Source organism: Mastigoproctus giganteus, chromosome 2, assembly GCF_048544385.1.
Source record: "Mastigoproctus giganteus isolate SK-2022 chromosome 2, ASM4854438v1, whole genome shotgun sequence".
Classification (NCBI taxonomy): Eukaryota; Metazoa; Arthropoda; class Arachnida; order Uropygi; family Thelyphonidae; genus Mastigoproctus; species Mastigoproctus giganteus.
The window spans coordinates 254,050,411-254,075,366 of NC_143576.1; the positions used below are offsets into that span (position 1 = coordinate 254,050,411).

The 24,956-nt window shown below is 36.8% G+C and overlaps 1 protein-coding gene across 6 annotated transcripts in view; it reads left to right on the forward strand.

Annotated features, from left to right (window-relative positions):
- The window catches only part of HUWE1 (HECT, UBA and WWE domain containing E3 ubiquitin protein ligase 1), a 1,105,343-nt gene that overhangs the window by 640,837 nt on the left and 439,550 nt on the right, over positions 1 to 24,956 (forward strand). For all 6 annotated transcript variants that reach the window (XM_090389849.1, XM_090389845.1, XM_090389850.1 and 3 more), the window contains one exon: positions 14,858 to 14,965. In XM_090389849.1, the coding sequence (XP_090245975.1) occupies positions 14,858 to 14,965 (108 nt within the window). The remainder of the gene's footprint in view (positions 1 to 14,857; positions 14,966 to 24,956) is intronic.

The following is a 24,956-nucleotide window of genomic DNA, read 5'->3' on the forward strand; positions in this document are numbered from 1 at the left end:
GCAGTTTCCGGCAATCGAATCATCAGTCCGATATTTTTTGACACAACAGTGAACACAGCAGTTTATCATCAGATTTTTGAGAACTCGGTTAATAGAACACAAGCGTAAAAACTGCTACTTTCAACAGGATGGCAACATACGTCTCGTGAGTCACTTCCCTGTGTTCATGACAGTTTCACAGAGGAAAGCATGGTTGGCAAAGGATTGTGACTGCAGTGTTCTCCAGATTTGTCTACGTGTGACTTTTACCTGTGGAGATATTTGACATGAAGAGTTTTTTTCTATGACCACAGCCCCTACACAATAAATGAACTGAATGACAGCTTTCAAAGATATACCGAGCATATCAATGTCACTTTTTTTTGCATCAGGTCACCTTGAATATGATTAAACGCGCCCAAAACTGTATGGATACACAAGGACGTCATTTCCAGAATCTCTTATAACTGTCTGTATATTCGGGGAGAATAAATAAAGTTACTTTTGACTGAGTTTTCTTCTGTTTATCTCATTTTACTCCTTTGTAGATTTCTCTAATTATTTTGCCAGTGACTGGGGCCGGTTTTACATGAAACACCCTGTAGCTTGAGAGATGTGTATATACTCCTGCATTAAAAGCAACCGAAGGCAGAGAAGTAAGTGATTCTTGCACTGTTCCTGTTGGCAAATAAATAAGTCATCAGGAAATAGAGGTGGTAGTAGTAGTAGTAGTGGCATGTGAATCAAGAAAGCAAGCGAATGGGCTTATGCAGCATCAGCTAAAAAAAAAAAGAAAAGAAAAGAAAAATTACAAAACAATTCGCTCTAAATAATATTTGTCCAGTTCCTCCACAAATTTATTTAACCTATAAACTTCCACAATGACAGATGGAAGTTTGTTCCAGCAATTAAACACCCACTGGCTAAAGGCAAATTTCTGCACATGTATTCATCCTAGATTTCAATTTATGCCCCCTTAGGTTCGTAATCTGAACAAGTGGAAGAATCCCACAAGAATTCAGCGTGCTCAACCCATTCAAGACCTTATACATGTCAATCAGATCACCTCACAGGTGCCTAGTTTTCAGCTGCTGCAATTTGCAAAACTTAAGCCCCTCCCGGTAAGAGAATCCCTTCATTCCCCTCACCAAAATCTTGTTGCCCTTCTTTGTACACGCTCAAGCAAATCTACATATTAAAGGAGGCGGCAAAGCAACTAAGCAAACCCTTAGCCATAATTATGAGAACGTCCTTGGACCGAGGGGAGGTTCCCAGGGACTGGAGATGTGCAAATGTATCCCCAATTCACAAAGGGGGATCGAAGAGTGACACAAATAATTACAGACCAGTTAGTTTAACTTCTGTTCCAGGTAAAATTATGGAGTCACTGGTTAAAGATGCATTGCAGAATCATCTAGACAAGACTGCAGCAATAATTCAGACACAGCATGGGTTTGTTAAGGGAAAGTCTTGTCTGACAAATTTGATAGGATATTATGATGTGGTTACAAAGGAACTGGATGCAAAAAATAATTTTGATATCATATATTTGGATTTCAGGAAAGCTTTTGACACTGTTACGCATGGAAGACTATTGTACAAATTGTAGCAGAATGGTATTAAGGGTAAGTTGCTACAATGGATAAAAGGATGGTTAAGTGGGAGAAGAGGGTGGTAATCAGTGGGTGCTGCTCTTTTGGACTAATGTTATTAGTGGAGTCCCACAGGGTTCGTTGTTAGGTCCACTGTTGTTTTGTATATTTATCAGTGATATTGATGAAGGTATACGTTGAAGTTTGCAGATGATACAAAGGTTGGCAGGGCTGTTATTGACAGAAATGGCAGTGCGCTATTGCAACAAGATCTAGATAATTTGGGCAGATGGGCTAAGAAGTGTCAACTGAAGTTTAACCTTGACAAATGCAAAGTACTGCATATGGGTAGAAGTAACCCCAGAGAAACGTACCAACTGTGTGGTACTACACTTAAGGTGGTAGAAAATGAAAAAGACCTGGGAGTAATTGTGCAGTCAGATATGAAGTTCTCTGAGCAATGTAGACAGGCTGCCAGGGCAGGTCATGGGGTTTTGTCAATGATATATAGGAATTTTGCTATCAGGGAAAAGGAGGTGAATATCCCTCTGTATAAGGCAATGGTCAGGCCACGCCTTGAGTACTGCGTACAGGTCTGGAGGCCTTATTTTAGGAAGGATGTAGATTTACTTGAGCGTGTACAGAGAAGGGCAACAAGATTGGTGAGGGGAATGAAGGGATGCTCTTACCAAGAGAGGCTTAAGTTCTGCAAATTGCAGTGGCTGCGCAGTGATCTGATTGAGGTATATAAGGCCTTGAATGGGTTGACTGCAACTACTACTACTACATCCATCCGAAAATGAGGCTTCCAGACCTCAATCACCTCCTTTTTCCTGCTAACAAAATTTCTTTATATCACTGACAACGTCCCATGACCTGCCCTGGCAGCCTGTCTGCATTGCTCAGAAAACTTCATATCTGATTGCCCAATTACTCCCAGGCCTTTTTCATTTTCTACCTCCTTAAGTGTAGTACCACCCAGTTGGTTTGTTTCTCTGGGGTTACTTCTACCCATATGCAGTACTTTGCATTTTTCAATGTTAAACTTCAGTTGCCAATTCTCAGCCCAAATTTTCTAGATCCTGTTGCAGTAACACACTGCCATTACTGTCATTAACAAACCTACCAACCTTTGTATCATCTGCGAACTTCGATACTAAGCCTGCTATTCCTTCATCATTATCATTGATAAATATACAAAACAACAGTGGACCCAACACAGAACCCGGTGGGACTCCAGTAATAACATTAGTCCGCAAAGAGCAGCACCCATTGATTACCACTCCGTCTTCTACTCAACCATCCTTTTATCCATTGTAGCAACTTATCTTTAATACCATTCTGTTCCAATTTGTACAGTAGTCTTCCATGCACAACGGTGTCAAAAGCTTTCCTGAAATCCAAGTATATGATATCAAAATTGTTTTTTGCATCCAGTTCCTTTGTAACCACATCATGACAACCAATCAGATTTGTCAGAAAAGACTTTCCCTTAACAAACCCATGCTGTGTCTGAATTATTTCTGCAGTCTTGTCTAGATGATCCTGCAATGCATCTTTAACCAGTGACTCCATAATTTTACCTGGAACAGAAGTTAAACTAACTGCTCTGTAATTACTCGTGTCACCCTTTGATCCCCCTTTGTGAATTGGGGACACATTTGCACATCTGTCCATGGGGGATCTCCTCTGAGTCCAAGGATGCTCTCATAATTATGGCTAAGGGTTTCCTTACTTCCTTTGCCGCCTCCTTTAATATAACTGGATAGATCCCATCCACCCCATCAGGTGCTTTATGTTTAACTTCATCGATTTCTCCTCCACTTTTCTCTCAGTTATTGCAAAATCTTTAAGCACCCTGCTACAATTTGATAACCTTCTACCACTTTCAAACCTTAATAACTCTTCATTCATGAATGTAGATGCAAAATACTCATTCAATTTGTTTGCTATCAAAGCAGGATCATCAAATGTCGAACCGTCGATATCAAGTGAACCAATCAGATTCGTCCCCTTTCTTTTAGAGTTTATATAAGTAAAGAAATCCTTGCTGTTTTTCTTAGCATTCTTTGCCAAAGATTTCTCGTAATGCCTTTGCCAGCCGAACCTCCTTTGTGACCTGAATACAGACTAGCTTTTATATATATATATATATATATATATATATCATAGGCTTCTGTGTCGCCTGATAATTTATATGCATCCCATGCATTTTGCTTCTCTGCCACGAGTCTCATTAGTTCATTTAACAACCATTTAGGCCTAAACCTTGAACAATATTTCTTAATAGGTATGAAACATTTAGTAGCTTCCACTATTATTCCTTGAATGCTTCCCAATTGGTATTTGCTGTTGGTAACATCATCAGTTGGTCCCACTTTACAGAATTTAAAAACTGTCTGAGACCACTATAGTCACCTTTACGGAAGCAAAATCCCCTTCCTTTACCCCTGATGGTAATTATATCTTTAAGTAAATTCCACATCAGTACACTGTGATCACTACCACCTAATGGTTCTTTATCTGCAAATTCTTAATACACGAATGATCACTGCTGATAATCAGATCAAGGGTATTGCCCTCTCTGGTTGCTTCTTGAACATGCTGCTGCAGAAAACAATCATCCAATAAATTCGCAAAAGTCTTACTAGTGTAAGAGTGACCAATCCCGCAAGTTCCAGTCTATATCTGGGAAGTTAAAATCCCCTATTACAAGACATTCTGATTTACTATAATCAGAATCTTATAATGGGGGATTTTAACTTCCCAGATATTGACTGGAACTTGTGGGTTGGGCACTCACACACTAGTCAGACTTTTGTGGATTTATTGGATGATTGTTTTCTGCAGCAGCATGTTTGAGAGGCAACCAGAGAAAGTAATACTCTTGATCTGGTTATCAGCAGTGATCATTCATGTATTAGGAACTTGCAGATAAAAGAACCACTAGGTGGCAGTGATGACAGTGTACTGACGTGGGATTTACTTAAAGATTTAATTACCATCAGGGTTAAAGGAAAGGGTTTTTGCTTCCATAAAGGCGAGTACAGTGGTCTCCGACAGTTTTTAAATTCTGTACAGTGGAATCAACTGACGATGTTACCAACAGTAAATTCTAAGTGAGAAGCATTCAAGAAATTAATCGTGGAGGCTACTAAAAGTTTCATACCTCTTAAGAAATATTGTTCAAGGTTTAGGCCTAAATGGTTGTCAAATGAACTAATGAGACTCGTAACAGAGAAGAAAAATGCATGGGATGCATATAAATTATCAAGCGACTCAGAAGCCTAGGGCAGATATAAGTTAATCTGTAATCAGGTCACAAAGGAGGTTCAGCAGGCGAAGGCAGATTACGAGAAATCCTTGGCAAAAGATGCTAAGAAAAACAGCAAGGATTTCTTTACTTATATAAACTCTAAAAGGAAGGGGATGAATCTGATTGGTCCACTGTATATCGATGGTTCGGTTGTTCATGATCCTGCTCAGATAGCAAACAAACTGAATGAGTATTTTGCATCTACATTCACACATGAGGAGTTATTAAGGTTTGAAAATGGCAGAAGGTTATCAAATTGTAGCAGGGTGCTTAATAACTGAGAGCAAAGTGGAAGAGAAATTGTTGAAGTTAAACTTAAGAAAAACACCTGGGGTGGATGGAACTATCCAGTTATATTAAAGGAGGCGGCAAAGCAACTAAGCAAACCCTTAGCCATAATTATGAGAGCATCCTTGGACTCAGGGGAGGTTCCCACGGACTGAAGATGTGCAAATGTATCCCCAATTCACAAAGGGGGATCGAAGGGTGACACGAGTAATTACAGACTAGTTAGTTTAACTTCTGTTCCGGGTAAAATAACGGAGTCGCTGGTTAAAGATGCATTGCAGGATCATCTAGACAAGACTGCAGCAATAATTCAGACACAGCATGGGTTTGTTAAGGGAATGTCTTGTCTGACAAATTTGATAGGATATTATGATGTGGTTACAAAGGAACTGGATGCAAAAAATAATTTTGATATCATATATTTGGATTTCAGGAAAGCTTTTGACACTGTTGCGCATGGAAGACTATTGTACAAATTGGAGCAGAATGGTATTAAGGGTAAGTTGCTACAATGGATAAAAGGATGGTTAAGTGGGAGAAGGCAGAGGGTGGTAATCAATGGGTGCTGCTCTTCTTGGACTAATGTTATTAGTGAGTCCCACAGGGTTCAGTGTTAGGTCCACTGTTGTTTTGTATATTTATCAATGATATTGATGAAGGTATATCAGGCTTAATGTCGAAGTTTGCAGATGATACAAAGGTTGGCAGGGTTGTTAATGGCAGTGTGCTACTGCAACAGGATCTAGATAATTTGGGCAGATGGGCTAAGAAGTGGCAACTGAAGTTTAACCTTGACAAATGCAAAGTACTGCATATGGGTAGAAGTAACCCCAGAGAAACGTACCAACTGTGTGGTACTACACTTAAGGTGGTAGAAAATGAAAAAGACCTGGGAGTAATTGTGCAGTCAGATATGAAGTTCTCTGAGCAATGTAGACAGGCTGCCAGGGCAGGTCATGGGGTTTTGTCAATGATATATAGGAATTTTGCTAGCAGGGAAAAGGAGGTGATTATCCCTCTGTATAAGGCAATGGTCAGGACACGACTTAAGTACTGCGTACAGGTCTGTAGGCCTCATTTTAGGAAGGATGTAGATTTACTTGAGCATGTACAGAGAAGGGCAACAAGATTGGTGAGGGGAATGAAGGGATCCTCTTACCAAGAAAGGCTTAAGTTCTGCAAATTGCTGTGGCTGGAGACTAGGCACCTGCGCAGTGATCTGATTGAGGTATATAAGGCCTTGAATGGGTTGAGCACGCTGAATTCTGATGGGATCCTTCAACTTGTTCAGATTACGAACCTAAGGGGGCATAAATTCAAATTAAGAAAAGACAGATGTAGAATAGATGTGCGGAAATTTGCCTTTAGCCAGCGGGTGGTTAATTGCTGGAACAAACTTCCATCTGTCGTTGTGGAAGTTGATAGATTGAATAAATTTAAGGAGGAACTGGACAGGCATTTGGAGGGAATGGTGTGTTTTTTTTTTTTTTTTTTTTTTTTGGCTGATACTGCATAAGCTCATACATTTGCTTTCTTACATCACATGCCACTACTACTACTACTAGCCCACTATTTCTCTGTACAATTGTTCATTGTACTCATTCGAGTCATTAGGCCTATAACACACTCTTAGTCTTATTTTTGCTTTCGCAGTGCTTATGTCACACCAAACTGACTCAACAGTGCACTGTTCATCTATATCAACTGGATGCACTTCTTTTGATTTTGTTTTTTCTTAATTAACAGCATAACACCTCCTCCCTTTCTATCCAGTCTATCCTTTCTGTACACATTGTACTCCCCAAATTCTAGTTCTGCATTATATTAGTGACACCACGTTTCTGCTATCCCAAGAATATCTGCCTTTGATGTGTTGACCAACACTTCAAATTCATCAAATTTATTTACTATACTTCTACCATTGGTATACATGCCAGTATACATTTATCTATTCTTATTATTAGTTACCTTAACACATCCCATATACCCACCTGTGTCACGATGACTGCCATTAGTGCCTGAAACTCCTAACACCCCTCACTCCATGCTGCTGCTTATTCTAATAGAAGTTGTGCAAGAATCACCTTCACATCTGCCTGCGGCTACTTTTAACCTTTTAGTCTGTGAATTCCTCCAAGCTAGCAGTTTTCCGACCAACCTAATTTAAGTGTATCCCATTCCTGTAGAAGCAGTCTCTCCTGTTAACAAGCACAGACCAGGCTGAAAAAAATTTTACCCCTTGAGCCTTGCACATTTCCTCCAGGCCCGAATTGGGTGACAAGGCTCTCATCATATACTCCCTCCTATCGTGTCTGGTCAGAATTGCAGACACTTTCAAATTTAACCCTATTTCACAAATTTTTTGCAACATTGACCTGTACTTGTTAAGTAAATCTGCAGAACTCCTACTCTTAATGTCATTGGTGACAACGTGTACAACAGTATCACCCTTTGTGCCCTTAAAAAGATAACGTATGCTTTACAACGTCATAAAGGTATGTCTGACAAGGTATGTCTTTGCCCCTGGCAGACATACCTTGTCAGGCAGAGCTGAATTTAAACTTATTGTGCCCCTTTAGCACTAGTCGAGGCATACGATGCAAGAAAGCAAGTTTATGCAGCATCAGCCAAAAAAACCCCTCACATTTCACCCCTCCATTCCTTCCAAATGCCTGTCCAGCTCAACCTTAAATTTATTTAGGCTATCAACTTCCACAACAAAAGATGGAGATCTGTTCTGTCAATCAACTACCGCTGGCTAAAGACAAATTTCCGCACATCTATTCCACAACTATCTTTCCTCAGTTTGAATCTGTGTCCCCTCAGGTTCTTAATCTGAGCAAGAGGAAGAATCCCATTAGCATTCAGCTTGGTCAAGCCACTCAAGGCCTTATACACCTCAATCAGATCACCTCGCAGGTGCCTACTCTCCGGGCGCTGCAATGGCAGAACTTGTCTTTCTTCGTAAGTGTGCACCCATTTCTTCCCCTTCACTAATCTTGTTGCCCTTCTTTGTACTCATTCAAGCAACTCTTCAACCTTCCTAAATTGAGGTCTCCAGACCTGTACACAGTACTCTGTGAGTCTTGACCATTGCCTTGTATAATCACATCCCTGTCCCTTCTAGCAAAATTCCTATATATCATTGACAAGACTCCATGACCTGCCCTTGCAGCCCATCTGCACTGCTCAGCGAACTTCATATTCGACTGCGCAATGAAAGTGAAAAAGGCCCCCAGGTCTTTTTCACTTTCCACTTCCTTGAGTGTAGTACACAGTTGGTACATTTCTTTTCGGTTATTGCTACCTATATGCAGTACTTCGCATTTGTCAGTGTTCTACTTCAGTTTCCACTTCTCAGCCTAATTGCCCAAAGTATCTAGATCCAGTTGGAGTAACATACTGCCTTTACTGTCATTAACAAACCTGCCAACCTGTGTATCATCTGCAAACATGGACATTAAACCTGATCAATATCATCAATACCTTCATCAATATCATTTATAAATATACAAACAACCATGGGCCCAACACCGAACCCTGGGGAACTCTACTAATAACATTTCTCCACCAGGAGCAGTGTCCATTGATTACAACTTTCTGTCGTCTCCCACTCAACCATCCCTTTATCCATTGTAGAAACTTACCTTTAATGCCATGTCTCTCCAATTTGTACAGCACAACTGCTGTACAAATTGGAGAGACATGGCATTGATGTGCAACAGTATCAAAAGCTTTCCTGAAATCCAAGTACAGTCAGTCCTCATATAACATGTGTTTACACTACACAAATTCGATCATACACAATTTATAAATAGGGGAACAATATTGTATATAACATGAACCGAATTCACGTATGCATGTTTCGCCTTTGTGCTTACAAGAAATGGCAGTCGGACTGAAATCACCCCCAACTGAATGCAACACGGTAGGAATGAAGAGAAGAGTCTGAAAATGTATTTGTTTTTTATATCAGTGAAGGGGAAACGCATTTCACCATAATAACGTAAAATTCCAGCTATCGGTATTATTGCAAATGCAATTAGATCGAGTTTACTACGAGATTATAACAGATTCCACTAGCAGAAACTCAACTGGAAATTGTTTTTATTGTTTTATGGTAGTAACCCCCAGAAATGTGCTTTAATAAAATGTGAGCTAGTGAGGTAGAATTGTCTCTGCCTTTATGGTGTTGTAGTAGTAATAGTAGTGGCATGTGAGCAAGAAAGCAAGTGTATGAGCTTATGCAGCTCCAGCCAAAATAAAAAAAAAAAATCACACCATTCCCTCCAAAAGGCAAATTTCCGCACATCTATTCTACATCTGTCTTTTCTTAATTTGAATTTATGCCCCCTTAGGTTCGTAATCTGAACAAGTTGAAGGATCCCATCAGAATTCAGCGTGCTCAACCCATTCAAGGCCTTATGCACCTCAATCAGATCACCGTGCAGGTGCCTAGTCTCCAGCCACTGCAATTTGCAGAATTTAAGCCTCTCTTTGTAAGAGGATCCCTTCATCCCCCTCTCTTTGTGACTTTATTACAGACTAGTTTATATCTGTCATAGGCTTCTTTGTCACTTGATACTTTATATACATTCCATACATTTTTCTTCTCTGCCACTAACCTCATTAATTCATCTGACATCCATTTAAGCCTAAACCTTGAAGAGTATTTTTTTAGTTGGAAAGAAAAGCCTAGTAGCCTCCAAAATTAAGTCCTAGAAGTCTTCCCATTTAGAATTCACCATTCATAACATCATCAGTTGATCCCACTGTACAGAATTTAAAAACTGTTTGAGACCCCTTTAGTCACCTTTACGAAAGTAATAGCCCTTCCCTTTAGCCTTGTTGGTAGTTACAATCCCCACATGAGTGCATTGTGATCACTGTCACTCTGTGGTTCCTTTATTTGTGAATTCTTAATGCAAGAATAATCACTGCTGATAATCAGATCAAAAGTAGTCCTTGCTCAAACATGTTGCTGCAGAAAACAGTCATCCAGTAAATCCACAAGTCTTGCTAGTGTGCGAGTGACCAACCCACAAATTCCAGTCAATATCTGGAAAGTTAAAATTCCCCATTATAAGACATTCTTATTTACTGGTACACTCTCTTTCTCTGCACAATCGCTCATTATACTCATCGGATTCCTTAGGCCTATAACACACACACACCTACTCTCATTTTTCCTTTCCCTGTGCTTATGTCACACTAAACAGACTCAATTGTTATCCACAAACATCAGTTGGATGCACTTCCTTAGATTTTGTTTCTTACCTAACAGCATAACCCCACCTGCCTTCATGTCTTGTCTATCCTTTCTGTGCACATTGTACTCCCCATATTCCAATTCTGCACTGCTTATGTTTGTGTGACACCACGTTTCTGTTATCCCAACTGTATCTTCCTTTGATGTCTTGACTAGGACTTCAAGCTCATCAAATTTATTAACTGTACACCTAGCATTGGTGTGTGCATGCAAGTAGACATGCACCTGTTTCTACTCTTAGTTACCCTAACACAGTCCATGTATTTATTTTTCCACTATGACTCCCACCAGTCCTGGAAAAATTACATTGCCTTGCTTTCCAGTCTGAGACTCATTCTAATAGAAGCAGTGCAAGAATCACTTTTGTTTCTGCCTGCGGCCACTGATAACCTTTGTCTGTGTATCCCCCCAAGCTAGCAGTTTTCCGACCCACCTAACACTGCCTTGATAGCATCAGCAGATATTCTTGCACCCTTTCTATTTAAGTGTACTCCATCCCTGTAGAAGTAATCTGTCCTGTCAACAAGCACAGATCAGGCTAAAAAAAATTTTACCCCTTGAGCCTTGCACAATCTCTCCAGGGTCAAATTGATTGACAAGGCTCTCATCATATACTCCCTCCTGTCATGTCTACGCCGATCATTCAATCTTTACTCTTGACTTTTTTCCAACATTGACCCTGACTTGTTGAGTAAATCTGCAGATGCCTTACGCTTAATGTCATTTGTTCCAACGTGTACAACAATATCACCTTTTATTCCCTTAAAAGTTGATATCTGTTCTACAACATCATTAACTTTTGCCTGTGGCAGACATACTCTGGTCCTGTTCCGCCTATCCTTCTTGCATAATATATTCCCTGTCTCCCTGACAATAGTCACCAACAATAACTAGTTCCTTTGGGGACCAGTGCATTCTGCCTTGGAGTTCGCTCTGTGTTGCCTGACACACAGGGGTGCCATTGAGATGAGCAGCTGAGAGCTGACCCTCATTAATTTCTTTGAGGGCATTTACCCTACTCCTCAAGCTCTCAAGACACCTGTCAGAACGCTGAGTTGGTGCCTAATTTCTTGACACTCTAGACACCTAGCGTACACAATGGCATCCTCTTTTACTAGGTGAAGTCCTGTTTTAGAAATGGCGGCAAACATTTTGCACATTTTTTGACACTGTGAAGTCTCAAAAAATGTTACAGTTCACCTATCACAATATTAAAGAACAATTTTTAATACCGAGAGAGCCCCTTTGTAATGTGAGGCCATAAACTGTAGCTTGTTTAGCTTATGTGTAAATCCTGCCCTGGTGTCAGGGAGTACAAGGCCTGCTGGTGGTCCTCATCATACAAGCAAATTCATGTGCTGTTAGGATTACTAAGAGTAAAAATAGGTGCATTTATATTTGCTTATACACTAATGCATGGTAAACAAATTTGAGGAATTTAAAGTACTGGTTAAGTCATCGGACGTGTCCATCCTAGGGATATTTGAGACATAAGGGATGGAGAATTTGAATATGGGGAATGAATTGTATGCAGCAAGGGCAGACAGTAATGGGAGGATTATGCTTTTAAGAAATCTATAGAATCTAATGCAGTACACCTAGTGGATGTGGATATCCATAAATGTTGAGTTAGTTTGGCATGACAATCACTGGAAAAACATAAATGAGAGTAGGCCAAGTAACCATGATGAGTATAACAAAACACCATGCAGCAGTAAAGCTGCATTCTATGGGCGATTTTAACTTTCATCCAAATTTTCCATCATGTTTGTGCAAACATGATTAACATAAACGAATATATCATAAAAGTATTGACAGTGATGGAATCCATTTTGGCCATCATTAATCAGATGAAAGGTTTCAGTATAGCTTAAGCGTCGGCATTTGGTTTATTTCTTCATTACTTTGAAAAGAGGAGGGATAATTAGAATCCTCATATTCACTGCATGAATATGAGGATTCTAAGCAGAAGGAAAAACACCAGTGGAATTTGAAGCAAAAAAAAAAAGATGATACAGAACAGAAGCAAGTTTAGGAGCAGATGATTGGAGAATGGGTGCAGAAATGCCATCAGGACCTGGAGCATTCTTGGCATCAAGATTGTTCAGAAATCTAACACCCTTCTGTCAAAAAACCATAGAAGGTGTTGAGTGGAGTGGTCTGCATTGTTAGCATCTGTTTTACATTGATCATCAATGTAAAACAGATGCTACCGATGCAGACCACTCCACTCAACACCTTCTATGGCTTTTTTATCTCTAGCTGAAAATGTAACAGAAGTGGGATAAACACTGACCGAAGCATCCAGTAGGTTTGGCAAGTGATCAGAATGCTCAACTAACATTTGGACATGAAGCAAGTTTTCTGCTTTTAGCCTCTTCAGAACCAAGATTGGAGTTGACTGGTAAATATTTTTAGGTTTAATGAAGCTTGAGATTTGGATTCAAGCCATTTGTGCTATACCACATTCTTATCTTCAATAGCCTTAGCATGTTCATTAAAAAACCAAGGTTTATACAAGGAATGAGATCATATGGTGGAATGTGGAATAAAGGATTTTATCCCTACAAGAGTTAATTTGCTGATGTGATTTGAAAAAAAAAAAATAAATAAATAAATACAAAAACAATTCAATCAGAAGATTTAAAACAGTAATCTTCAAAAGTTATCATCAGTGGTATTTTCATTATTGTCACTTTCACAAAATTAACCTATAGAAAATGTCTTAATTACAGTAATAATGATTACCAAAAACACCTGGCTTATTTTGAAATAAACCAAAAATATGGTTTTATATGGTAAATATGGTTTTACCAAGCATCTACACAAGATAGGCATGATCTATGGTATAGTAATCATAAGGGAAAGCACAACATTTTTTGAAATCCTTGGGTTTGATGTTGGGTCCACTGTTGTTTTGATTATTTATCAGTGATATTGATGAAGGTATATCAGGCTTAATGTCGAAATTTGCAGCAGATACATTAAAGTATTATGTTAAAAAGTTGGCATGGTTGTTAATGACAGTAATGGCAGCGTGTTACTGGAACAGGTTCTAGAAAATTTGGGCTGATGGGCTGAGAAGTGGCAACTGAAGATTAATATTGACAAATGCGAAGGAAGTACTGCATATGGGTAGAAGCAACCCCAGAGAAACGTGCCTGTGGTACTACACTTAGGGAGGAAATTAAAAATGTAAGACATCAGATTTTTTGCTTATTCCCTGCCTGGAAAATTCTGTTATCAAAGTAAATCACAGAAAGGAGGCATCTATTTTTCTGTCTGAAAAGGTTTTAACAAACTAGATGTTTTGTTACTGTGCAGCATGGGTGTAAATTGCGATTTGTTGCAGAAAAGTTTCAGAAAGATAAATAATTTTAAGGTTAGTAAAAAGCCTGAATAGTCTAGGTCTGTAATAGATAATAAGAGGTGTGCTGTTGGCAGCAAGGCCATTGATATTCAGTGTTCAAGGAAATTGGAAACAATTGTTGTAAGATCCAGGTTGAAAACAAACAGAGATAAAGTTTATTTATAAAATGCAGCTACAGCAATCCTTTCTGAAATGATAATGAAAAGCAATTTGCCCTCTAATTCATCCTATGAGTATTTGCAAAATAACACAAGCAGTTATTCAGCATATGATTTACCAACGATATGCACTTCCACCTTAGCAGCTACATCAGTAAACAAAATATGCATGTATGGGCCTGTGAGAAATACCCTCCACCACACATACAGACATGAACATTCTTTTGCATCCTAAAACATACGTGGTGTTATGGAGTGCAATTTCATCAGCTGAAATTATTGTAGTAGACTTCCTGGACAATACAGTTAAAACAGAAAACTGTCTGATACACTTTCAAGTATCCTTTGTTCCAACCCATCGAAGTCGTCAGCGTGAATATGGAAGAAGCGTTTTTTTCCCAGCAGGATGGCCATAACTATGTATAGTGAATGCAAGTATTCACTTTACAATGATGCATATTTGCTTAAATTTTAATGGTAGGCTTATCGCTAATTGACATGCCGGATAATATTGGGTTAACTGGTTTGTGTGACTACTCACTAGATAAGATCCCTGTGATTATTTCTTGCAGGATTTCCAAAAGAACAGTGTTGGATGCATCTCTTAAGAAAGTGCTGCATTTAGGATAAACTCCAGTTGTAATTTCTAAATGATCACAAACATATAGGGATCATGCATTGAATATGATTTTTTGCAATAATAAACTCCCGTAGTATACATGTTTGAAACAAAACTCACCAGTGCAGCAAACGGTGTTGAATTATAGGATTGTCAAGAAAAGTTGAAAAGATTTTTTTCTTTTCTTGGTTACCCTGTTTATTTCACTTTTTTTTTTTGTCAGATTTTTCCACATTTGACGTAATATTTCTAATTTCTTTTATTAGGGGTTGGTGGAGTAACCAGTGTAAGAAATACTGAAACAAGCACCTCAGAAGCTGCAACTGCATACGTTGAAGCAACTGTTGACAGTGCTGACAATACGGACAGTGAAGGTACAAATTATTCACTTAGTTTCTAGATTTTATTTTGAATGAATTTAATAGTTTTTAGTTACACAATTTATTTTTTTATAACTGGATGACCCACCGAGCATGTAGTCAGTACAGTAACAGCAGAAGTGTTTCGTAAAAAAAAAAAAAAAAATGAAACAAAATAAAAATATTCGATTTCCACTGGTGCCTTTAGTACATTCAGATTACAGTATGTTAGTTAGGTTATCAGCATAAAATTTTTTTTCACAGTGACAGAATTGAGAAGGGTTTGGTCTGAACTGACCAGCTTTCATGATATTTCTATAAAATTTATGGAAAACATCTGACTCTGCAGACTTGTTGGAAGCTTTTCTTTCCAAATTTTGGTCAGTTTTTTTAATCTGTGTATTACTTTTCTATTCTTAATAAATGAAATAAATCAAGTTAGTTGCATGTAACTATCCTTCCTAACTAATTTTTCAAACTTCCTAACTAATAGTCCTGAAAGAACCTAAAAACATTCTGAAAGGATATTTTAACATGAATTGACACATTTATGTTAAATGTTTCTTGCAGGAACAGAAATTCTTGTGGAGTCGTCTTGTTAAATCTTAATTTTAATTATATGTGCTGAACACAGATGATTTAATTGATTATCAAAACAAAAAGTTCCATATATGCAGTGTGATAATTTCTCCAGGATTTCATTCACATTAAATTGCCATTTTCGTGACATTTTAAGTTTAATTCAGAAATTTTTACTTATAAAAAAGATATTAGAAAAAATATAAAGTTGGAAGGATGCTAATTTCCTGTCGTATTTTTATGCTTTGCAAGATTTAATAAACCTTGATTAGGACAATGGTCTCATTACTCACAGCAGCAAAAACTTTTCCTTTGTGTGGTTAGCCTCTGGGTTAGCACTAGTAGAGACATATGATGCAAGAAAGCAAGTGTCTTTTTTTTTTTTTACTGACGTGAATACAGCATCAGCAAAAAAAAAAAAAAAAAACAGCACCCATTTCACCCATCCATTCAATTTTTTTTATTTTTATTTTTTTCTGTGAGTATTATTGTTGAAGTTTTATTACTGATTACTGCTCTGTGACTAAACAGTTCATCTAGATATAGAAAATGTGTGTATTATTATTATTATCATTAGCCATATGGTGCAAAGAAGCCTTAGGCTTATGCTGTACCAGCCAAAAAAATTTCTGAATTACCCTGAGAGAGAGAGAGAGAGAGAGAGAGAGAGAGAGAGAGAGAGAGAGAGAGAGAGAAAACAAGAGTCAGAAGTAGAGGGGATTCATCAAGAAACAGAAGAATGGTGATATCCAGCTCAGGACCCTGGGTGTGCCAAGCCCATACTCACCAGATGTGAGCCCCTTCATTTGAAGTTGTGCTTTATTATTTTAGATACAACATACAGTCCAGTGGCATTATTTTCAAGAGATAAGGTACACAATATCTTGCTGTTTCTTATATTTTAATATCTGAAAAGCAGATAGATTACTTTTAGTAGTTATGAAATGTGACTAGTGTAAGTTATTTCATTTCTGGGAATAATATATTATTAGATATTTTAATTTATAAAACATGTTTGCAATTGATATGCACAACTCCTTTTAAATTGGAAGTGTTTTATCTGGATCTTGGAAAGAGGGCCACCACCCCTCCTTTTTAATCTTTTTTTTTTTTTTTTTTTTTTTTTTTTTGAGTTGAACACACTTTGTCATAAATAATTTGTAGATTTCTTTTATTAAAGATGAATTGAAAAAGTGTAGCATTTATTACTTGTGTCCCTTCATTGAATCTTGTTAATATATATGAGAATTGTGTTATTTATATATATATATATATATATATATATGTGTGTGTGAGATGTATGTTTTTGCAAGTGGGTTTTTGAACAGAAAAAAATTTCAGAATACAAATTATATAATAAATACTAATCAGAATATATAATTAAACAAAAACAGAGTGGGGTTTGGTGATTTTTTAATAATCACATGTAATTTTTTATTTTTTCTGTTAAAATAATTTGATGTGACTTCCATTATTTATTAATACAGTAAACCCTCCTTAATCCGGATTAATTGGTGGTGAGGTAATCTGCATCAGTGATGCAAAAGATAGCCCTGGGGGGGGGATTACAAATAAATGGAAAATTTAATGATGAAAATAAAAATATCACTGTAGAGCCTTTGGGGCTCTACAGTGATCGTTTGATTGTTGCTGTGAATACTTCTTCTAGCAACACTTCTTTTGGCTTTTTTTTAATGTCCGTCTATTTAATACTGTTTTTATCACTTCACAAATCAAATTTTAAAGGGATTGCTTTATAGATTCTTTTTTATTTTTTATTTTTTTGTTGTTTTAGTAATTCATGACACAAAGTCACTGGCCAACATCATAATTTACTGAATTACAAGACATACACAACTTCTGCTATTTATATATTAATATCTAAAGTTGTGACACTTCATTAAATCATATTGGTATACAAAATACTAGTAGTACAACATATAAACTTATACTAATACTTCCCCCTTCTCTTTTTTTACCATATTTTGGTTGGCCTTTCATAACTGTAACCAAAACACAGAAGGCGGGCTTTCACCAATTTGCTAACAGGGGAACATAAGTGTTGGCAAATGACACAGGCTTACACATACAGGAGAGAGATAATGTGTAAGCCTGTGTTTTTTTTTTTTTTTTTTAATTTCTGACATAATCTGTTGGCCAACACCAAATTCTTCAGCAGTTTTATTTCCAGGAACACCTTTTTTTTTTTTTTTTTCAATTCTTTAGAACCCGTGATTATATAAAATATGTTAACTTATGTACATATGTACGGGTAAAGAAGTGATATAAGCAGTAACATCCGATCGGCTGACACTCAACTATACTGAACAAAACATGAGGAAATATAAAGTATGTTCAGTCTCTCTCTCTCTGCACAGGTTGAGCGACTCATCTACCTTCCTAAATCCCATGTATCTTTCAAAGTACTTAACTGTGAAGAGAATTTTTTTATATTTTGATCCGGATTAACTGTAACCTGATTAGCATGGTTTACTATATTAATTAGCAACAAATCAATCAGTTAAATTTTTAAGAGTTGTCAGTTTGATTGGTCTAGGGTAAATCATAATGATGCTTTTGTGGCTTGTTTCAGTTTTTTCTCTTTTCACACAGCATAATTTCAGTTTTTTTGCGGATCACTCATAAATTTTCTGATTTAATTTACGTTGGGGTGGGGAACTATACATATTCTCCCATCATTTTATTGTTGGTAACTTTTTTTTTTTCTTTCCCTCTTTCTCTCTCTCCTGATAATGTGTAAGCCTGTGTCATTTGCCAACACTTATGTTCCCCTGTTAGCAAATTGGTGAAAGCCCACCTTCTGTGTTTTGGTTACAGTTACGAAAGACCAACCAAATTACGGTAAAAAAGAGAAGGGGGAAGTATTAGTGTAAGTTTATATATTGTTCTACTAGTATTTTGTATACCAATATGATTCAATGAAGTGTCACAACTTTAGATATTAATATATAAATAGCAGAAGTTGTATATGCCTTGTAATTCAGTAAATTATGATGTAGTGGCCAGTGACTTTGTGTCATGAATTACTAAAACAAAAGCATTTTCATATGGCATATGAAAGTCTTCTAGACCCAAACAGAATTCATGTATGGGAAGTTGCCTGGTTTGATATTTGGAGAACCAATTTGTCCAAATTTTTTTGAACAAATTGAAAGCAATTGATTTTTTACCTTTAATATCATTGAACGTAAAGAAATAGGCATTTTGCAGATTGTTTCTGCAAAATAGATTGTTTCTTGATCAGGAATTGACATGTGTACACGAAAGCCTGAAACAAGTTTTTTTTTTTTTTTTTTTTTTTGTTTCAGTAATTCCTCGCAGTACTGCTAACTGTCAGAGAATATTCAACCAAGTGAATAATAATTTGAAAATTAAATGGAGTTTAGGTCTTCTTTTTCTGGTGAAGATTTTGAAATGCTGCTGATAGCCAAATCTGGACAGTAGGGTCATTATGAACAAAACTTTGGCTTCATTTCTGAAGATGTGAAAAGTGTGCCAGAAATCTTTCTTGAATCGCTCTTAATCAGTTGACGTCAAACAGACAATCCACGCAAATATTCACAGTCAGAAAAATCGTGGGTAGACTGATGTTTTAAAAGAATATTTTACTGGCAAACAAACCTCTGGGTGTGTTTTTATATAAAATGTATATTTTGTTGGCAAAATTTAATCTCTTGTCCAATGTGGATTTTATGGATACTTCTGGCTTCTTCCAAAATATCTCTCTCTCACAAAAAAACCTCAAAACATTTCCTTCAATGACAACGATGGCTACATTTTTGTCACCTTTTTAAAATGATTTTCAGTACTTACTATATACATAAGGAACCTGAATAAGAAATTCCCATTTCCTACTCTGTATATTGTAATGTATTATTTTTCCCTGGTAAAAAGCTTTCCCACATAAAAAGTTTGTGATAAAGAATAGTCTATTTTGATAGTATAAAACAGAGCTATGGTGCTCAAATACGTTCTACATTGATTTTCAATATTTGTAGAATGAGAGAAATTTACTTCAATATGATACGTAGAACACTTCTATATGATATGTTACTTTCCAGAAATTACAATGAATATAACATTAACGCAAAATGATTACAGTAAAAATAAATAATAAAAAATTGAAACCAAGTAAATAATCAATTGAACACAATTAAAACTTAATTTAAAATTTTTTTAAAAAATAACATAAATGGTGAAACACAATTTTTCTTCTTGAAGCTGACAATGCTTTTCGACCATATGTCGTGAACACAGGAAGTTAAAATCGCAGAGTATCTGTGAGCCTGAATCTTAAATAGAGATTGTCTTTATGCTTATGCATAAAAGACCACGAGTTGGAGATTATATATAATGGCAAACGTTAATAGAATTCTCATGTAATTTAATTTTGACGGTTTCTGCAATTAATAGCCTCGTATAACTACGTTCGACACTTAAGTATTTTGGCCTTGTTCAATAAAAAAGTGTTTTTCATTAAAAGCATGAAAGGGTAATTCTGTTGCTGCTGAACAAGAACATGAACTGAAGATGTGAGCTGTTTAACTCAAAAAAATCAGCAATAACCACGTCAATTCTTGATAAGACGAGTTGCAGTCACCACAAGAAATGTTGCATACCAGGTCTTTTATTTGTGTTGTGAACGAGGAAAGAGCACCAATTATTCAGTATAGCATGTAATTTCCATCTATATCTAATATCCGATTCATGATCTTTTGCTCACATACTCAAAGACAAATAATCTCTATTTAAAATTCAGGCTCACACATACTCGGTAATTTTCATTCTTGTGATCACAACATACGGTCCTACAGCATTGTCAGCTTCAGGAGGGAAAATCATTTTTCAAAATTTATTATTTTTTTAATTTTAAATTAATTTTTTTATTAATTTTTCATTGATTTTTTGTTTTCAATTTATTATTTTTTACTGTAAACATTTTGCTTTAATGTTATATTCATTTTATTTCTGGAGAGTATCATACGGAAGTATTCTACCTATCATATTGAGGTAAATTTCTCTTATTCTTCTACAAAAACAGTGTACTCTTATGTTTTCCCACTGTTTTTCAAGTATAGAAATCCTTTATTTTTTATATTAAAAAAATATAAAACAACATAACCATTTTGGCAATCGAACAAGTTAGTGCCATGCATCGTTTTAATTCATAGTAAGTCACCAAGTAGCTGAAATGGCATTGTTTTTGTTACATTTCATATTGTGAATGGAATTCCTTCAGAACGAGTTGCCCTGCCTTGAATAAGCACACTTATTCACTCTTATTCTTGAACTCTCTGCAAGTGGAGAAGACTAATGTTACATATTCTCAGCAGATTCCACCAAGAATCCACTGGTAAAGTATTCCCTATTCAATAATCCACTGTTGACGCGATATTAAACAACCCTATTCGAGGTAGTAGCAGATGCATATGATGCAAGAAAGCAAGCGCATGAGCTTATATAGCATCTGCCAACTAAAAAAAAAAAAAAAACAATTTCACTCATCTATCACCCTCTAAAAGTTTGTCCAGCTCTTCCTTGAATTTATTTAAGATATACAGATGGAAGTTTGTTCCAGCAAACAACAGATGGAAGTTTGTTCCAGCAATCAGCTACCCACTGACTTAAGGTAAATTTTTTCAACTGTCTTTCCTCGATTTGATCGTGTCTGGGCAGAATTGCAGACACTTTCAAATTCAACCCTAGCTCGCAACTTTTTTTTTTTCAACATTGGCCTTTACTTATTAAGTAAATCTGCAGATCTACTCTTAAGGTCATTATTGCCAACACTTAACAACAATATCTTTTATGCCCTTAAAAGATATCTGCTTTGTCAACTTTTGCCCCTGGCAGACATACCCTGCTCCTATTCTGCCTATCCTTTTTTTTTTTTTTTTTTTTTTTCCTTTTGCATAATATATTCCCCATCTCTCTGATAATAGTCACCAACAATAACTAGTTCCTGTGGGACCAGTGCAAGCTGCCTTTGAGATTGCTGCTGTGTTGCCTGATGCACAGGAGCGAGGCTCAGGCATGGAGTTGGGCAAGTCACTGTCAGCTGAGAGCTCGGAGGTATCCACTCTACACCTCTAAATCCATTGTATCATATAACAGTGGCGGCAAGTTAAGGCTCTCGCAGTTTGGTGTTCAAAAAAAAAAAAAAAAACTTTGTTTGAAGAGTGGTTTAAAACTTTGGAATTCGATTAATAAGCACAGTATAATCTCTACATATGTAACGTTCACAGAGTATACCTTCTGCTAATTTTAAGACTATAGCACTGCTATTAACTGTACAAAACTCCCGCTATTTTTTATTTCATAAAACTTTTAAGTGAAGCCAATTATATTACCTTCTGTGGTAAAGTTTTCAGACAGTTTTTTGGTCTACCCATGGGGTTAAATCTGAATGGTTTATTAGTGGAAATATACCTTACCGGTATTGAAATAATACATTTAAAACCTTTTGTCCTGCAGTTGGCCATTACTGCAAAGAAAACAACATGGATAGATTTTAAAATATTTTTTTTTGTTATTGGATAATACACCAGAGCATCCAACCGGACTTTGTGACATTTAATGAAAATTTATTTTCTTCCACCCAACACAACATCTTTACTGCAACAAATTGATCAAGGTGACATTTAAAGGTATTATTTGAGACTGTCTTTTTTCTCAAAGGATAAAGGCAACTGGAGAAGCTGCACTATCTTTGGCTGAATTCTGGAATAATTGCAACATAGAAATCATAGAGCATTGCTCAAAGTTAGCAAGAGCAACATGGGAGCAGTCTGGAGCAAGTTTTGTCTCATTGCACAAGTGATTCCTGTGGCTTTGAGTCCAGAATTCAGGATGTTTCTGAAGATGTCAAAATTGGACACAATCTTGGATTCAAGTCTCGGTAAATGGCTAATGTTCAACAGTGCATTGATGCATATTCTCAAGCTCTCGATAATGATACTCTCCTTAACTTAGACCAAAAACAGCCGTATGATGAAGCAGAAGAAAGTCCAAAATGTAACAAAGGAGGTAGTAAAGTGTGATAAAATGAATTACTCTTACAAGAACTTCAAAAAATATTTAGGGAGATGGAAACTGCTTCAGACTTAATTATGAATCATTATCCAGATGTAGAGCATAGCATTAATGCCCGACAAGCAATAGAAAATGCTTATTTTCTATTGCATTTAAATTAGGCTGTGGTGCAACTTAAATTAAATAGATTTTTCTTTAATCAGTAAAATTTTCTAACTTTCATATTTTGAAAATAAAATTGTAGCTGTTTTCCTTTTTCAAAATAGTTTATCAGTTTATTTCGTTCTTAGTCTACCTCATTACTATTTGTATTTATTATTTTTCTAACTAATCATGCATAATTATTTCTACTGTAAAAAAAAATCCATATGATACCACGTATAATTTTTCTCATTGAAACTATTCCCCGTTTAGTGCTGATTGTCGGTGCTGTATTTTTTTCTAACACATTAACTGTACTGTGTGAGGTATTGCTATATAGGTTTTCAATGATCGTCGGTGAGATGAGCCAAAATCTCTTAATAGCTTTGATCTCCATTGGAGTTCAGAGCATGGCACTTTCCTGACCTGGTGGATTTCACAGCTTCATCAATCTCCTGGAATGTAATTGGGGATTTTTCTGTCTAGCACAATTTGTAAGATAAGATGTATGCATCCCAGTTTGTATACTTGACTCCCTAGAAGAATCCTCGTGGTGGATAGTAGCATCATGGATTCTAGTTACTTCTTCCCTCCCAGCAGATGGAATCAGGCAGTGAGTCGTGCTTTGCAGTAAAGTATTCATCCACAGTCTACATTTTGTCCATCAGAGGTTTGTAGATCAGTCTCTAGGGATCATTGGCCTCTCTTTTGACAAGGACATCCCAGGACTTCTTTTTTGCGTATATGGCAGTGCGGAAGAATCTGCAAGCATAGTTATATAAGTCTTGTAGCCTTGCTGCATTGAACACCGGTCCTGCCTTCCTTCTTCCTCTAGTAGTAGTAGTAGTAGTAGTAGTAACGGCAAATGATGCAAGAAAGCAATCTTATATAGCAGGGATTGCCATGAGTCGATCGCAGATTTAATTTCAGTCAATCACCACGAATTTTAAATATAAAGTCATCACTAGATTTGTGCACCTTGTGCAATGAAAGTTTTGAGATGGTAGATCGTGGCACATTTTGAAGGAAAAAAGTAGATCGCATCACAAATTAAGTTGGCCATTCCTGTTATATAGCATCAGCCAAAAAAAAAAAAAAAAAACCACGTTTACCCATCCATACCTTCCAAGAATTTCTCTAATTCTTTCTTGGATTTAATCAACCATCCACATCCTCAACTTCAATTTATGCTTCCTTATGTGTCTAGTCTCAGCAAGTGGAAATATACCATTAACATTCTCAGCAAGTGGAAGAATGCCATTAAGCTTACTTAATCCATTCAAGGCTTTAAACACTTCAATCAGATCCCCACTCACACAGGTGCTTAGTCTCGAGACACTGCAGTTTGCAGAACTAAAGCCTTTTACTTAGACATCAAGTGACCCAATTTGATTCAACCCCTTCCTTTTTTTTTGTTAATATAAGCTTAGAAGTCTTTGATCTTTTTGCTTTGGCAGAGACATAGTTTTCATTCTCTCCTTAAATGTAGTGTCAGGACTCTTGTCCACGAAGGGATATGGTTTTGTCTTCTCTTGCGATAGGGCCTTGTTGTTAGGCACACAGCATTTTGGAATTCCTCTGCCTGTGGATCGAGGGATCCAGTGTGGATTTATGATGTTCTGTGGAATTATATCTTTATTTAAGTTAATTAATTATATTTTTAATTTAAAATTCCTACATAATAGTAGTAGTGGCATGCAATGCAAGAAAGCAAGTGTATGAGCTTATGCACCATCAGCCAAAAAAAAAAAAAACACACCATTCCCTCCAAATGCCTGTCCAGTTCCTCCTTAAATTTATTTAACCTATCAACTTCCACAACGACAGATGGAAGTTTGTTCCAGCAATTAACCACCCGCTGGCTAAAGAAAAATTTCAGCACATCTATTCTACATCTGTCTTTTTTTATTTGAATTTATGCCTCCTTAGGTTCATAATCTGAAAAAGTGGAAGGATCCCATCAGAATTCAGCGTGCTCAACCCATTCAAGGCCTTATACACGTCAATCAGATCAGCGCGCAGGTGCCTAGTCTCCAGCCACTGCATTTTGCAGAACTTAAGCCTCTCTTGGTAAAAGGATCCCTTCATTCCCCTCACCAATTTCGTTGCCCTTCTCTGTACATGCTCAAGTAAATATACATCCTTCCTAAAATGAGGCCTCCAGACCTGTACGCAGTACTCAAGGCGTGGCCTGACTGTTGCCTTATACAGAGGGACAATCACCACCTTCTCC